This window comes from Temnothorax longispinosus, chromosome 1, assembly GCF_030848805.1.
Source record: "Temnothorax longispinosus isolate EJ_2023e chromosome 1, Tlon_JGU_v1, whole genome shotgun sequence".
In the NCBI taxonomy this organism is placed as follows: domain Eukaryota; kingdom Metazoa; phylum Arthropoda; class Insecta; order Hymenoptera; family Formicidae; genus Temnothorax; species Temnothorax longispinosus.
In genome coordinates this window covers 17191698-17209642 of record NC_092358.1, presented here as the reverse complement: position 1 = coordinate 17209642, position 17945 = coordinate 17191698, and the positions used below count along the sequence as shown (strand labels likewise).

The window sequence follows — 17945 nt, the reverse complement described above, 5'->3', positions numbered from 1 at the left end:
AAATAGTCTTCCTTACTTCCCTTTCCACTTCTCCATCTTCCGTACTTTCTTTTCACCTCCCTCTTTTTTCTGGTGCAGCTCCTATCCCACCAGTCTTTGTGACCTCTTTTCCTTCTCTTCTTAGTCTTGACTTCCTTATAAACTAAAGCTCCAAGGATCCCGTTTTTGACTTTCTCCCATTTTCTATCCACCGACTCTATTTCCTGGTCCTCATTTTCATTCTATACCTTCGTCCTCTCCATGTATAATTTTCTTGCCTCTTCGTTCTAACATATGATCTTCTTCGACATATTCTGTTCCTCTTTTTCCTTTTCTGTCCACCCCTCTATTTGTCTCGTGTTCTCCTTTTTCTCCAGTAACAAGGTCAAAGGCAAATAATCCGAGTCCACCCTGTCCCCTATTCTAAATTCCAACACTCGTTCTTGCGCACTATCATTTACAATTGTATAATCGATTACTGAGCACCCTCTCGCACCCACATACGTATATTCCCCATCACAATCCCCCTCTGTACATCCATTCAAAAAATACTATCCTTTTTCATTTATCATATTCACAAAACTTCTACCACCATCTTCTATGACTTTATCTTTACTCTTTTTTTCAAAGTCATACTCATCCTCCCTGCACCCTCCTAAGTTTCCTATTCTAATATTAAAATTGCCTCTTATAATAATATCCTTACCTTCGCATCCTTCGCATTGCTCTATTATTTTCGCCATTATCTCTTCAACACTTTTCTTTGTTCCTACATTATATACTGTAAAAATATTTAGTCCTTTTTCCTCTTTACTCTTTTTTTCAAAGTCATACTCATCCTCCCTGCACCCTCCTAAGTTTCGTATTCTAATATTAAAATCGCCTCCTATAATAATATCCTTACCTTCGCATCCTTCGCATTGCTCTATTATTTTCGCCATTATCTCTTCAACACTTTTCTTTGTTCCTACATTATATACTGTAAAAATATTTAGTCCTTTTTCCTTTTTCCTCTTATTCTCGTTCGCGCAATACTTTCTGTAATCATTACACTTTCATTTTTCTCCACTTCCGACCTCCAATTTTTTCTAAAACCTATTAGTGTTTACCTCCCTTCGACCTACCCTTCCTCCTTTCTCTTACAGCGTTAATGTTTTTCCAGTTGTGCGTTTCCGGCAGTCTACCCTTAATTCTATCCCATCCCTTCTCCTCCAACCATTTTTCACATAACCTTATAAAATCGAAACCTACTACTATGTAATTCCAAAAATCTTTGTCCTGCCTCTTGATACCTGCTACATTCCAAAAAATTATCTTTCGCCTATTTTCTTTCTTCAGCTGCTTCACTTTTCCGACCTCCATTCGTGTTGTTTGCCTATTGTCCTCTTGAATGCCATAACTTACTGGTTCTCTTTTCCTAACTTGGCAACCATCTAGAAATTTTTCTTTTCTCTTAGTTCTCCTGCTTTCTCGCTCCACACATACTGCTTTCCTCCTATATTCATCTTTTTATATCCTACTTTAACTATCTTCCCATCTTCTTTTTCTATTCTTGCACGCTCTCTTATTTTTCTCTGCACCTCTCTCTCCGTCTTTGTCATATCGTGGTCAATATAGATTCTGCCTACAGATTTGTCCTTTAATTTCTTCTTCTCTTTCATTATCTTCTCTTTGATTTCCCAGTCCTCCAATTCTATTATTACCACTTTTCTTCCTTCCATTTCCACAGTTTGAACACTCTTTACATTTTCTTTTATCTTAAATTCTTGCTCTAGAAATTCCCTAGCTACATCTTTTACACTTCTCGTCTTTGTGTTTGTATTCAACCCTCTTATTACTATCTTGTTCCTTCTCTCTCTTTTCTCTTTTTCTTCTATTATTTTTTTCAATCTTCTAACTTCTTGTCCTATTTCGTCCTTTGCTTCCCCCTTCCGTTCTCGCGATTCTTCTTTTCCTTTATTTTGCTTTACTAATTCTTTACTTTAGTTTACTTACTTTACTTTAGCAACTCCGGCTTCTCCTCTCCGTCTCTCCATCTCTTTCATTCTCTCTTCCATCTCCATCAGCTTCTTCTCTATTCTATCCACTCTCAGCTTCCAGTTTTCTTTTATTTCCTTTATCTCGTTCCTCAGTCCTACCATTTCTATTTTAAGTTCCCTCAGCATCCCCATCAGTGTTCCTTCTTCATTCGTTATCTCCCTCTCCTCTCCTGTCTGCTTCAAACCTGGTAGTGTTCTATTCATCATATTACTTTTCTTAAATATTTCATCCGCCAGTCTTTCCCTCTCTTCTTGTTTCCTCTTGTTATGTTCCTTCTCCTTCTCCTTATCTCCACCTCGTACGTAGTCCAGTATGCTCAACGAATCTGCTCTTTCCCTTCCTTTCAGTTCCCTCGCGGTCCTCTTTTTGTCTGTGCCTTGCACTTCTTTCGACATGTAGACGGAGCTTAAGCACGCCTGCTAAGTACCGCCTACCCTCCCCGCCGCGAGTCACCACCCGTCCTACCGATTCGACTTCTTATCTACCTCTGTAAATTAACCGTGCCTACCGCGTGTTGCTACCTTATCTTACATTAACTTATTCTGACTCTCTTTTTTAATTCTTACTTATTCGCCTCTCTGTCGCTTTTTGCGTCTTGTTGTGATGGAACCAAGAATATTAGATGAGACTTTATTATATATCGTCTTTATTCTCAACTTCTGTACATTTTGGTCGCCATAACAGATCTGGCTAACAACAGACAGAATCCGGAATCGGTAGTGCCACCCTTAAGCTCTGGCGTAACGCCATCTATTCACTAGGGGAATCGAGTATAAAATTTGCGCGGCTTATATAAACTAAAAATCACAATAATTCTCCCACGCTAAAAGGAAAATAGTAAAAAAATAAGCAATTAATTGAACGAAATTATCGCAATAAAAAAAACATTAATTGAACGACTTATTTACTCAGAACGTAATCACGCAAATGTGAAGGTAATCGATGCGGTCGTTGTGATCGCCTAATTGGTGGAGGATCCGGTATCGTTCTTGTTTGGTCTTCCGGTGCGTTTCCAGGGGTATCTTCGCGTGGTGTAGTCTCTGGAGCATTCCCCGGAAATTCCATGTAGTGACCCAAATCGTTAGACAAGCTTCTTTCTGGATTTACTTCTTCTCCTCCTTTGGTGTCAGGTGCAAATCTGACTACCTTTTTCTTAACTTCAGTACTACGTAGCTGGTCAATATGTCTCTTGAAAATATACCCATCATCAAGCTTGATAAGGTAATGGAGCTGCCCAAACTTTTTGATTATTGTACCAAACTTCCATGCAGGTTTTAAGTTCGTGTAGTATCGTGTTTGTACCCTCTCTCCCACTGATAAGCTGCGGGTACCAGGAATTTTCTGATGGTTTATGACATTCTTGAGTGGTTTGAGGGCATCTAATTTAATACGAATAGTACGATGGAGATAAAGTTCTGCTGGAGATTTCCCGCATGCAAGTGGCGTGGCTCTGTATCTAAACAGAATTTCCCGGACCTTTTGATTTATTGTAAGAGGTTCATCTCGCATTGATTTAAGGCGCTGCTTCAGTGTCTGGACGTTCCTTTCGGCGAGTCCGTTTGTGGCAGGATGTCCTGGGGCTATTAACTTCTGGAAGATACCGCATTCTTGGCAAAATTGTTTGAATGTTTCACTGACGAATATTGTTGCGTTATCAGAAACCATAACTTTAGGAAACCCATGGATTGAGAAGATGTCTTTCAATAGTTCGATGGTCTTCCTTGATGTTGGGGCATCTTTGACGATTTGAATTTCCGCCCACCTGGAACGAGCATCTATTACGATTAAAAAATAATTATTTTCGAATGGACCTGCGTAATCTATATGAATACGATCCCAATTAAATGTCGGTTCTTCCCAATGGTGTAACGGAGCTTTCGCAGGGCTGGTTCTTATTTCTGCACAATTTTGACAGGATTTCACTATCCGTTCGATGTCCCGATCAATTCCTTTCCAAATACAGTAGCGCCGTGCAAGTTGTTTCATCTTTGTAATACCAACATGCGTTTTGTGTAATTCTTCGAGAACTGTTGGCTGTAGTGCTTTAGGAATGACTACCCGTTGACCCTTAAATAATATTCCTGCTTCAAGTGTATATTCGCATGTGTCAGTAGATTCTTTATTAAGTAAGTCTTTCTTGATTTTTGAGAGGGCTTCATCCTTGTCTGTTTCTTGAGCAATATCTTTAGCAGTAATTTTTTCAGATGAAATTTCAAAAATAGTTGCATAGCACAGTTGGTAAACTTCTTCATTGATGGCAATATCAGTCGAATAATACTGTCGATCTACTGGAGCTCTGGATAAACAATCTACGTTGACATTTTCAGATCCTTTTTTATATTCAACTTCGTAATCGAATCCTGATAGAAATGATGCATAACGTAGCAATCGAGCTGAAGTCATCGCTGGTAGTTTGTTATTCTGATGGAAAATTCTACTGAGGGGTCGATTATCAGTCACCAGTTTGAACTTCCGGCCAAACACGTACATGAAGAAATGGTTGACTGCAAACACGATTGCAAAAGCTTCGCGGTCAAGTTGGCTATAGTTCCTTTCCGCTGGTGTTAACGATCTAGATGCAAATGCAATCGGTTTTTCAATGCCATTGATAATGTGTGACAGAACTCCCGCGATGCCTGTAGGGCTAGCATCACATGTTACAATTAATGGAAGCTCTGGATTATACGGCGTTAATACTCGGTCATTTAAGAGTTCATTTTTAAGTTTCAGCCATGCATTTTCACAAGCATTTGTCCATCTAAATTTTGAATCCTTTTGCAGTAATTTCCTTAATGGATGTGTAATTGTTGATACATCTGGAATAAATCTTGAATAGTACGTGACCATACCTAGGAAACGGCGAATTCCATCAATGTTGGATGGTCTTGGCATGTTGACGATGGCTTCGACTTTCTTCGGAGACTTTAATATTTTGTTAAACCCAATGGTATGTCCAAGGTATTCGATTTCTTGTTGGAAAAATGAACATTTTTGTCGATTAAGATGTAAGTCATATTCCTTTAGGCGTTGTAGACAGGCATATAAGTTTTGTTGACATTCTTCTTTGGTGGCTCCATGGACAATAACGTCATCGAAATATCTCTTCGTTTTCTTGAGGCCGGTCAGAACTTGTTCCATAAATTGATCGAATTCCGCGGGGGCCGTTTTGATGCCAAATGAGAGTCTGTTCATCTTATACGTGCCCCGATGCGTCGTAATAGTCTGGATTCTGCTACTCTCTTCGTCGACCCGTAGATGCAGATAAGCTTTGTGTAAATCGAGACGACAAAAATAACGTGATCCTCGGAGGCTGTTGAATATTTCATCGGTTCGTTGAATCGGATGATTATTAGAAATTATTCTCTGGTTAACCCCAATTTTATAGTCTACGCATAAGCGAACGCCACCATCCGCCTTTGGAATGACTACTAGGGGTGATCCCCAATCGCTTAAAGCTACTTTTGTTATAATGCCAGCCGCTTCGAGATTGTCAAGCTCTTTTTCAACTTTTTCCCGTAATGCGTAGGGTACTTCTCTTGCCTTGTGGAAAACAGGTTTTGTTCCTTCCCGTAATTGGAGTGAAACTTTAAAATCTGGTACACAGCCTATCCTTTCTTCAAAAATTTCAGGAAATTGATTAATGATTTCTTCGATGTTGTTGATTGTTTGAATTTGAGGCCTATCGATGCTAGTTATCCCTACTTCTTTATCGATTTCCTGGAGATTGATACCTAGATGGCGAATCCACGTTCGTCCTAGAAGCGGTGACAGTTTATCCGGAACAATGTACATTTTCTCACGTGATACTTTATTTTTATATCGAACTTCAACTTCAATTTCTCCATCTGGAAGAAACACGTTCTGTGTATATGATCGAAAGGCAATATTTGATTTTTGAGGTTTAGTATTTAATTTAAGCTTTTCAAAATCTTTTCGCGGAAGTAACGTAAATCCTGCTCCGGAGTCGACTTCAAAAACCTGTGGACGTCCTTCAATAGCGACTGTGGCAAAATATTTCTTGGAATTACTGGGCTCTGTACGTTGGCTTCCGAAGATGTCGACAATATGGTTGATTCCATAGGTTGATACATCATTAGTTGATTCCGTATTATCTATAGCTTTATTTGTATTATTATTACTATTAAGGAGTGAACGTATACATACTTTAGAAAGATGACCGGTTTTATCACATGCAGTACATTTTAGAGATGCTTTTATTCGACAATTCCTTGCAATATGATTATTGTTTCCACAGCGTAGACATAGTCCTTCAATGCCAAGTTGCCTGTAATCAATTTTTGATTTAGATCTGGGTCGATAATTCTTTTGCCTATAGGGACTCTTTGAATAGTTCCTTTGATTCGATGTTGCATTATCACGTCTAGACTTTCGCTGTTGCTTTGTTACTTTATTAACATCTTCAGCGCGGTTTGAATTTGAAGACGGTTGATTCTTTGCCAGTTCACGACTGTCGATTTTCGACGCTTCTAATGCAAGGGCTTTTTCTACGATATCTTTGAATGTAGGAGCATCAGATTGAAGCAACTGTTCACGGATGGCGTTATCCCTTATACCTCTGATAAATTGAGCACGTAGAAAAATTTCTACAATCGAGATTCTACATTGACATGGTGAGACAAAGTCGCAGTCACCGATGTCTTGACGCAGAAGAGCTATATATTCAGCCAAGGATTGATTTTTATTTTAATAAATTGAAAGAAATCGATGCTGTGCAACCAAAATATTCTTCCTGGGACATAAATGCTTTTCTAGAACTTCTATTATATTATTGTATTCTAGCATAGTAGGTGTTTGAGGTGCAACCAATGCTGCTAGTGTATTATAATGTGTCGCACCGATATAATTAAGAAGCATTTTTGCACAGAGTACCTTATCTGTAGAAATACCTTTCATTTGTAAGTAATTTTCAAATCGTTGACGGTAATACTTGAAGCTTTCTTTCTTGGCGTCGAAATTTTCAAATGCTGGTAGAAGAGCGGCGTTGATTGCAGGTTGAATTGCTTGTTGTCGACTCCTTTCTTGTTGAGGCACTAATTGATTAATCAACTGCTGTTGGTTTTGATTCATTACGTTGATTATGTGTTGAAACTGTGTTGCGTCCATTTTGAGATCTGTTTTCTATTATCTTTATGATACGTTATGTAGACGAATTGTTTTCCTCGTCGCCAATATTGTTGTGATGGAACCAAGAATATTAGATGAGACTTTATTATATATCGTCTTTATTCTCGACTTCTGTACATTTTGGTCGCCATAACAGATCTGGCTAACAACAGACAGAATCCGGAATCGGTAGTGCCACCCTTAAGCTCTGGCGTAACGCCATCTATTCACTAGGGGAATCGAGTATAAAATTTGCGCGGCTTATATAAACTAAAAATCACAATACGTCTTCCCCTCAATTACGCCGCTTTCACCCCTCTCAACTCGCCCTCTCCTGCCCCCCGGCACCTTAACAAACTATCACCTACTTTAAATATTCGCTAGAATTATCGCACACATACAACACTCTCAGACACTCACTCGTCCACATCCGCTAACCAAGTCCCCTAAATTTAATAATTTAATTTAATAAAAATGAGATGCTTATATGTAAGTATCAAAGATTATATCAATGTAGAAAGACCAAAATCTATGGTCGAAAAAGTCTTGACGATTAATCCGACCAAAACCAATGGTCTAATTGTCACGACACTAGCCAAACGTTGTCGATTATAAAAATAGAGTCTTTCTTATTTTTAAGTGTTTTTAAAAATGTTAGATATATATATAATTTCAATAAGTTGTGTTCACTATGCAAAAGTACACTGAAGCGGCACGCGACCGATGCGTGTTCGTGTAGGCTATTCGGTAACGGCGACTGTATGCTTGGCGGGGTGAACAGGAAAACACAAGGATTTCTCGAATACTCTATATATATATTTGTCCTCTGTACACTTAAACACGTCTTGACTCTACGACACTACGAGCTCTTCTGTACACGACCGAGACGACCGCAACGCAGACAATGACCGCACGTAAGCGTGGCGCCCCGAGGCTCGCGCCACACGGGAGCTGCCCTCTAGAAGGGCGGGAGCACATCGCTCGTTCAAAGCCCAGCTTCTCATACTCCCTCCCTTTGTGCGAGCGATCCGTGTTCGTCTAATTTTCTTCTTTATCTGTAACATATCAAAAATCAGTTATCAAGTAAAATTGATCTCTAACTCTGTTCAAACTCTACATTCATTATATTGTCTCTTAGATATGCAAATGCTTCTAAAGGTAAAGGTTTTGTCATAATGTCTGCCAAGTTCTCTTTGGTCTCAATCCATTCGACTTTCACCTTCCCTTGATCAACACACTGCTTGATAAAGTCTCCATGAGTGCCAGCCATATGTTTTCTGTTTCCAGTTTCTTCTCTTTCTTCTAAGTTTTTTTTTTTTTTATTTCTTCTAAGTTATCATCAAACATTTTAAGTTTGTGACTTCCATCCTTCTTAGTGCAGTTTCCTGCTGCTCTGTTATCACACCAGATTGTTGCAGGCAAGAATGTTTTTCCAACAACATATCTGAGCGACTTGTCTAATGAGATTACTTCTTGACAGGCCTCACTCATTGCTAGATACTCTGCTTGACAGGTAGAGAGTGTGACATATGTCTGTTTATGACTTCTCCATGCTATCACATCTCCAAATATTTTGATTATATATCCTCCAGTGGATGTAGAATCAATGCAATCTCTGAAACTAGCGTCTGTCAGCGACTCTAACTCATCTGTTTTACCTTTAAACATCAATCCTCTATTTGCAGTTCCTCTAAGATATCTGAAGACTCTTTTTACATCTTGCCAGTCTTCTTCCGTGGGCTCTAATTGTCTTCTTGCTAAATAGTTTACTGCAAAGGCTATATCAGGTCGTGTAGCATTTGCCAGATACATTAAGCTTCCTATAGCTTCTCTATAAGGTACTCTTTTAGTTTCTTCTCTAATACTCTTTTCTTCTAATTTTCTGATCATTACTTGCAACCAACATATCATCTACATAAAGTAATACGATCACTATTTTGCCTTCTTTCCTCCACGTGAACAGGCATGGCTCATGTAGGTCGTTCTCTAATCCAAGTTTCTTAGCCTCTTCTGAAAATCTCTTATTCCATCTTTTCGGACTTATCTTCAATCCGTATAAAGCTCTATTCAATCTACACACCTTAGTCTTCTTGGTGTTTTCATCCAGTTCTACTCCCTCTGGAATTTCCATATATATTTCATCTTTTTCTTCTAGAACTCCATTTAAAAACGCAGTCTTAACATCTAGCTGACTAGCGTATAAGTTATATTTATTTATTATTGCTAATATAGATCTAACCAGTGACAGTCTTGAAACCGGTGCATATGTCTCTTTTAGATCATACACATTTTTGTCTTTACATCCTCTTATCACCAGTCTCGCTTTATATCTGGTTGATCCATCTGCTTCTAATTTCCTCTTAAATACCCATCTTGAATCTATTATATTAGGTCGTCTTCCATCTAATTTCTCTAATGGTCTATCGACAAGTTCCCACACTTGATTAGCATACATAGATTCAAGTTCCTCTTTGACTGCAATTTTCCAATTCTCTCTTTCGTTACTTGATATAGCTTCTTCATAAGTAACAGGCTCTCTATTTAACGATGCCATAAGGCATTGATGTAATTCATCTTCATTCTCTATATTCCGTTGAATGTTTTTCACATTAATATAATTAGCAAAGCTAACATCTTCTATTTTTCTCCGCACATCAGTGTCTCCATTATCTTCTAGTTTTCTTTTAGTTTTACTTCTAGTCATTGGAGCTTCACTTTCCTTTCGTGCGTCCTTCTGCTTCTGTTCGTCTAGTTGTGTTGTTTGTTTTCTCGGTCTACCTCTTTTCCTTTTCTCAGGAATCTCTAGTTTTTGTTCTCCCTTTTCCTCATCCTCTACAAATTCTTTCATCCAATTTTCATCTAAGTCTTTTTCTTCTTCTATTTGACTGTTTTGATATACATTTTTATATGTTATCTTTTCATTAAATCTAATGTGTCGGGACTCTATAAATTTTCTTGTGCTTGGATGCCAGAGTATATATCCAGTGTCAGTATATCCTACCAACACACCTCTAATAGCTCTCTTGTCAAATTTCGACGTAGGCTTTGGTACTCTTGCATATCCAATGCATCCAAATCTCTTTATTTGCTCGAAATGACAACTTGTTTCTGATGAGAACTTCTTTAAGGGGATCTCATACTCTATAGTCTTATGTGGAGATCTGTTGTACGCATGCACAGCAGCGTCAACTGCCAACTCCCACATACTCTTTGGTAATCCCGAGTCGAACATATATGTTCTTATTTTCTCTTGCATCGTTCTGTTGAACCTTTCTGCAACTCCATTATGTTCCGGAGTGTACGGTGGTGCATATATGGCTTCTATATTTTCTCTTTTTAACACTTCTTTAAAAGCACCTCCCGTAAATTCCTTGCCTTGATCTGATTTTACATAGCATAGCTTTTCTTCTTTTCCTAGTAGATTTCTGGCGGATATTAGGTATTTCTCTAGAGCCTCTCCCGATTCATCTTTCGTCTTCAAGGAGTAAGCTTTCGCTAATCTAGAATAATCGTCTATAAAGGTTATTATAAACCTCTTTCTTCCTGGATAAGATGTAGGTTTTATTGGACCCATGATATCCGTATGTATCACTTGTAGTGGTCTCTGTGCTCTATTTCTGTTTTCTTTAAACGGCAATTTTGCCACCTTTGCCATTATACAGACTTCACACTCTAATATGGAGTTATCAAACTTAACTGTCTCTAATCTCTTTTCTACTTTTTGTAGCTGTCTTAAATAGTTTAACGACGCATGACCTAATCTAACATGCCATAACATCGCCTCATTTATTTTCTCTAATTTCTTTACTTTTTCAATTACTGAGCTTTCACACATTTCTTCTATATTCTCTAATGTTTGTATATCTTCTAACTTAATGACTTGATCGAGTTCAGCATTATTGTGTTCTATATTTTCGTTCACATTTGTGAGTTCTCCTTCATTCTCCCTCCCAATCGCAGAGCCAACATTGTCTCTTTCGTCTAATTCTCCCTCCGAAATTGATAATTCACTGGTCTGAATGTTTGCTTGCGATTGTTCAGGAAACTCACAATGTGGAACAATTTCTGCTCTACATCTATACACAGCACATTCTATACTTTCATTGTCCTCTATATTATTGTTTTTAACCTCAAATTGCATAATCCAATTTGGTTTCTCATAAATTCCTTCGAAAACAATTTTATTTGTTAGTTTATTGTGAACTTTAAACACTTTATCATCTAAATAAATACTGAACCCTGCATCAGCCAGCTTTCTTAAAGATAGTAAATTTTCGGATACTTCCTTCGTTGCAATTACATTTGTTAATTTAATTACTTTCTTTTCTTTCTCATTTGTTAACAACAAAAGATCTCCTTTACCATCTATTGAAATGTCTGCAAGCTCATTCTTATTGGCACATTTAATAACTCTATTATTACATTTTTCAAAGTTTGACAAAATTATATTCTTATTCACAATGTGATCTGTTGCACCCGAATCTACAATAAAATTGACTAATTCTTTTGAACTATCTCTATCTTCTATTACTTTAGCCATGCATAATTTACCTTCTTTTGGTTTTCCTTCAATTGCTGTTTGCGATGGTATAGTTTTCTTGGCTGGTTGTATTTTGGTTACTTTCCCTTTATTATCTACTCTTCTTGTTCCTCTTTGCGCAAATCTACCCTTTTTCTTTATATTTTTATTAACGGTTTTATTTGTATACCTTTTTCCTCTAAATCTGTTCGTCTGGGCTCCGGCATTAGGACAGCTATCACCCTTGTGTCCTCTAATCTCCTGGCAGTAATAACAGAACCAGGCCTCTGATCCCGCTAGTGGGCAGTCCTTCGCCATGTGACCCAATTTGTTGCATCGGTAGCACTTTACTTCTTTGTGCTCTTCTGTGGTAGCCCTCTGCACTCTAACCTCTGGTTTCTCTAGCTTCTCTCTAACTTCACTCTTAGTCTCTGCCTCTAACTGCATCATGAAAGATTTTATTTCATCTACATTCATTTCTTTAAGATTAGTTTGTCTTCTAATTAAATCTACATTCCTCAGTTCCGGCACATTAATTGACACAGCTTGATACAATGCAGATCTCATTTCTTGTTCTGTGAGGGGTACCGCATCTTCACATGATTCATATTCTCTAATTATTGAATCAAAGCGTTCGCAAAAATCACTTACTTTTTCGTCTTTTCTCATTTTAATTTGATAGAGTTTAGTTCGTACCGATGTATGAGTAACGTTTACTTCACTCTTTTTATAACTTCTTAATTTCTTCAAAATTTCTTTTGGATCTTTTTCATGTAAAATCCTTTTATGATAATTTTCATCTAAATGATTGATTATTATATCTCTAACTAGACTTTTTCTCTTAGCAACTTTTAATTCGGAAAGATTTTCTGGACTATCAATGTTTGAATCTATTACATCTAATAACTCATTATTCATTAATTCGGATTTTAAATAATCCATCCAAAGATCAAAATTGGATTTTTGCGTCAGCTTATATTCTCTTCTAATATGCAACCTTTGACTGTTTAATTCTATCTCTAAAGCACTCTTAATTGTCTCTAAACTTCTATTTTTCTCGACTGAACAGACTGTTTCATCTAACTTTTTCTTTTTAGGCTCTACTTCTGATTCTTTAACCGTTTGTATACCGTTTTCTACTTTACTTTGTGTATTCTGTTTATTTACCTCTAAACGTCTAATCTTTAGTTTCTCTTTCTCTAAATTTACGTGGGCGACTTCTACCATGTTTTCCATCATGGAGGTTGCTTGGGTCATAACCTTGTCCAACATCTTCATTACCGATTCCATTTTCTCAACCATCTTTTCTTGTTTCTCGTAAAGCATCTTTGTCCCTATAGGTAGTACAGGACGATTTTCAGCCCATTCTCTATTTACATCTATGTTTTCTATTATTTTTGGTTTGCCACGTTTCGGGATTGCACCCTTTGCTTCAGTCTCTTTCTTGTTCTCTTTTTCTTCTAAACAAAATTTTTAAATTACTCTATCTCTGAATACACAAGTATATTATCCTTCTTGATTGTTTTATTTAAAAAAAAATACTCTCTTACCTTCACCCGGGAAAAAATATTCATATCTGACGGTATATGAACATATATAAATGAGATATGAACATATATGAACATATATAAATGAGATATGAACAGATATAAGTTTTATATGCCCATATCTAAAGCATATATAATCATATATGGTTATATATCGCTATATATGATCAGATCGTACATTATACATGACACAAGATCTGATCATATAAGTTCATATATGGTCAGACATATTATTATGTGTAGCCAGATATGACACTATACATAATCGTATCTGGCCTTACATGGTCGTATATAAAGAATGTTCGGCCATGTATTATCAGATATAATTATGTATGGCCATACATAACTGTATCGGCACTGTATATGATCATATATGACAAGACGCGATGCTGTATATGATTGTATATGTTCATATACGGCCGGAAATGATATGAAACATGATCAGATCTGTCTATATATGACCAGATTGGGATATAATGATATAAAATGTCCGGGAAAAATATTCATATCTGACAGTATATGAACATATATAAATGAGATATGAACAGATATAAGTTTTACATGCCCATGTATAGAGCATATATAATCATATATGGTTATCTATCGCCATATATGATCAGATCTTGTGTCATGTATAATGCACGATCTGATCATATATGGCGATAGATAACCATATATGATTATATATATGCTCTATACATGGGCATGTAAAACTTATATCTGTTCATATCTCATTTATATATGTTCATATACTGTCAGATATGAATATTTTTCCCGGACTTTTATATCCGCGAACAAAATGTCCAGGAAAAATATTCATATTTGACAGTATATGAACATGTATAAATGAGATATGAACAGATATAAGTTTTACATACCCATATATAGAGCATATATAATCATGTATGAACCTATATAGTCATATAATATTATATATGATCAGATCAGATATTGCATCTCAAAGTATTCAATAGATGGCATTCGATGGGATCTGTTTCTCGTATTTAAAATTTGACAAACAGTGTTATAAGAACGGTATCAAAAGACACGACACTGTCTCGCACTATAGAGCGGCACAATTTTTGTATTAGTTGTATCGTAGAGTCTACTTTTATAATAAAGTTGCACACTCTTAAAAAATAACTTTTGAAAATATATAACAATTTTCTGAAACTTACTTAAATATATATGTTCATACCTGATAAATATATAGTTCGTACCTGATCATACCTGATCAGATATTAACATATACAATAATACCAGATCATATATCCTCAGATCTGGCCAATTTCCATATCTGACCATATATGGCCATTCATATATGATCATATATGATCAGATATGAATATTTTTTCCCGGGCATCTTTATTTAATGTTTTATCACTACCTCTCTCTCTCTCTCTACCACTGTGACCACGCTGCTGTCACTATCGTAGTCAACCAGTGAATCCTGGTTTTCTTCCTCATCTATCGGAACATTTTTCGTCTTATCTTCTTCCATCTAAATCGGGATTCAAATATCAATTGAACATTAGCATTCCTCTTTTGACAAGATAAACTAACATTCATATTGACCGATAATAATTTACAATTTCTATCACTTAATTCTATTCACTTAATCTCTTTCAGCGATAAAAATTTAATGCTTATGAGGCTATATAGAACGCACTGCAATTCACAATAACCCCAAAGCGAGAAAACCACGCGCCTCTGCAGGGCTATCCGCACGCGCACACCACTGTCCGTTACGATCTCCAGCACTGCTGAAAAGATCTATGGGAGCTCGGGTTGATCACGCACGCGCACGGGGCCCATACAAATTTACGCGGCCTCCCTGTACAGTAATCAAGCTACACCGCACAGCTAGTCATGCTCAATTACCGACCCGATACATGTCGATTTTGAAAATTAATTCCATACACATGCCTGTATATATATATATATATATATATATGTGTTATGGCGTCGCATCGATGCTATGTTTTTCAAATCGATCATGCGTCAGCGCGTGCCCGGCAACGCGTCCCTCGCGCCAAAATAATGACTCACTTTTCACGATCGGACTTTCGCGCGCCAAAGAAATGACTCTCGCCGTTCACGATCGGACTTGCACAGGCACATCGCTTTTCCCGCCAGCTTGTTACCAAGCGGCATATATCTATCTCTTTCTATCTCACACATCTATCTCTTTCTATCTCACACATCTATCTCTTTATACATCTATCTCTAATTCTCTTATTGTCACTGTTGCCTCTATTTCTATCTCTCAAGACATCTATCTCCTTCTAACAGCATTTATCAAACGAACGTTCTTATTTGCTGAGAATTCTCTCGTTTTGCTCGTCAGCAACGAGGAATATTATTTACTTACCCTCTAATCTTCTAGATTCTTCTAAATGCTTTTCGTCTTTCCGATGCCCTTCGCCGGCGTCTCACACACTTCGCGTTACACGTTCAACTAGATGTTTTCGTGCTTCGTTCTTCACGCAGGGGAATCGTGCCCTGGGCCCATAACCTGTAGGCTATTCGGTAACGGCGACTGTATGCTTGGCGGGGTGAACAGGAAAACACAAGGATTTCTCGAATACTCTATATATATATTTGTCCTCTGTACACTTAAACACGTCTTGACTCTACGACACTACGAGCTCTTCTGTACACGACCGAGACGACCGCAACGCAGACAATGACCGCACGTAAGCGTGGCGCCCCGAGGCTCGCGCCACACGGGAGCTGCCCTCTAGAAGGGCGGGAGCACATCGCTCGTTCAAAGCCCAGCTTCTCATAGTTCGCATGTTGATCGAAGGATTTCACGATCGTGAGGAGACAAAGCGCGGAGCTCACTCACGTCGCGGACTCCGGAGCGCAAACACAAAGTAGTCGTTGTGAGTCGAGATCGTTCGTGACTGCGGTCACACAATATAATTCAGGAACACACACATGTACCGTTGAAACTTAATAAACTGTTCGTTATCTTGCCCACGTGTATAAACTTAAAATCCACCAGGTTATTTGGGCCCAGGATAGTGGTTCAAGGTGCGACAGTAAGTGAAACGTGTGTGCGGGTTTCGTAAATCTAAAAAACTAAAAACTAAAAAACTGAAAAACTATTGTAATTATATCGCTTGGAACGATATGCAAGATGCGTAGAGATGGACAGGACACTTATTGTACAAGTTCTTTATACTATAGGAACTCTTTATTTGATTCACAAGAACACACAATACGTCTTGACTCCACGATGGTCAAGGCTCTTAAGGACACGACCGAGACGACCGCACCGCAACGCACGAGTGGCGCTTAGAATGCGCGCGCCACACAGGAGCTTCCCTCTCTAGAGGCGGGAGCGCATCGCTCGTTTAAAACCCGGCTCTCAATACTCCCTTCCGAGCGATCCGCGGTCCTTCTCTAAATTTAGTCCTTATCTGAAACACAACAAGAATCAGTTATCGAGTAAAATTAATCTCTAATTTTGTTTAGACTCTATATTCATTATCTTATCTCTTAGATATGCAAATGCTTCTAAAGGTAAAGGTTTTGTCATAATGTCCGCCAAATTTTCTTTGGTCTCAATCCATTCGACTTTCACCTTTCCTTGATCAACACACTGTTTGATAAAATCTCCATGAGTGTCAGCCATATGTTTTCTGTTTCCAGTTTCTTCTCTTTCTCTTAAGTTTTTTTTTATTTCCTCTAAGTTGTCATCAAACATTTTAAGTTTGTGACTTCCATCCTTCTTAGTGCAGTTTCCTGCTGCTCTGTTGTCACACCAGATTGTTATAGGCAAGAATATTCTTCCAACAACATATCTGAGCGACTTGTCCAACGAGATTACTTCTTGACAGGCCTCACTCATTGCTAGATACTCTGCTTGACAAGTGGAGAGTGTAACATATGTCTGTTTATGACTTCTCCATGCTATCACATCTCCAAATAGTTTGATTATATATCCTCCAGTGGATGTAGAATCAATGCAATCTCTGAAACTAGCGTCTGTTAGTGACTCTAACACGTCTGTTTCGCCTCTAAATATTAATCCTCAATTCGCAGTTCCTCTAAGATATCTGAAGACTCTTTTTACATCTTGCCAGTCTTCTTCTGTAGGCTCTAATTGTTTCCTTGCTAAATAATTCACTGCAAAGGCTATATCAGGTCGTGTGGCATTCCCTAGATACATTAAGCTTCCTATTGCTTCTCTATAAGGTACTCTTATAATTTCCTTTCCAGTGTTCATTTCTTCTAATTTACTCGTTTTGTTTTTGTTGCTCATCCTTCTGGTTACCATGGGAGTGCTCTGAGGCTTGCATTCATTCATATGGAACTTTTCCAGTACGCTCTCAGTATATTGCATCTGGTGGATGCTCATATATCTTTCTTCTTTGTTTCGTTCTATTGTTATTCCCAGAAAGTTCCTGGGTTCTCCAAGATTCTTCGTCTCAAAGATTTTACTCAACTTCTCTATGATTTCCTCTAATTTCTTCAGATCATTGCTTGCAACTAACATGTCATCTACATAAAGTAATATGATCACTATTTTGCCTTCCTTCCTCCACGTGAACAGGCATGGCTCATGCAGATCATTCTCTAATCCAAGTTTCTTAGCTTCTTCTGAAAATCTCTTATTCCATCTATTCGGACTTATCTTCAATCCATACAAAGCTCTATTTAATTTACACACCTTAGTCTTCTTGGTGTTTTCATCCACTTCTATTCCGTCTGGAATTTCCATATATATT

General features: G+C 37.7%; 1 protein-coding gene and 1 pseudogene across 3 annotated transcripts; both read right to left on the bottom strand.

Annotated features, from left to right (window-relative positions):
• Positions 1–5922: 5922 nt before the first annotated feature.
• On the bottom strand, positions 5923–7816 carry LOC139812546 (uncharacterized; annotated as a pseudogene).
• A 121-nt stretch (positions 7817–7937) lies between these two features.
• On the bottom strand, positions 7938–13903 carry LOC139812527 (uncharacterized). 3 transcript variants are annotated; one of them, XM_071777399.1, is made up of 3 exons: positions 12830–13903; positions 11695–12103; positions 7938–8198 (listed from the first exon to the last, which is right to left on the bottom strand). In XM_071777399.1, exons 1-3 carry the CDS (start codon positions 12986–12988, stop codon positions 8182–8184), a joined length of 585 nt encoding a protein of 194 aa, XP_071633500.1. In that variant the 5' UTR covers positions 12989–13903; the 3' UTR covers positions 7938–8181. The 3 variants fall into 3 exon arrangements, with proteins under 3 accessions (XP_071633500.1, XP_071633483.1, XP_071633490.1); XM_071777382.1 differs by having other exon boundaries at positions 11695–13902; XM_071777389.1 differs by having other exon boundaries at positions 11853–13900.
• Between the last annotated feature and the right edge of the window lie 4042 nt (positions 13904–17945).

Bases quoted from the DNA above. Each gene is read 5' to 3' on its own strand.
- LOC139812527 (XM_071777382.1), bottom strand. From the start codon at position 12,988: ATGCTTTACGAGAAACAAGAAAAGATGGTTGAGAAAATGGAATCGGTA.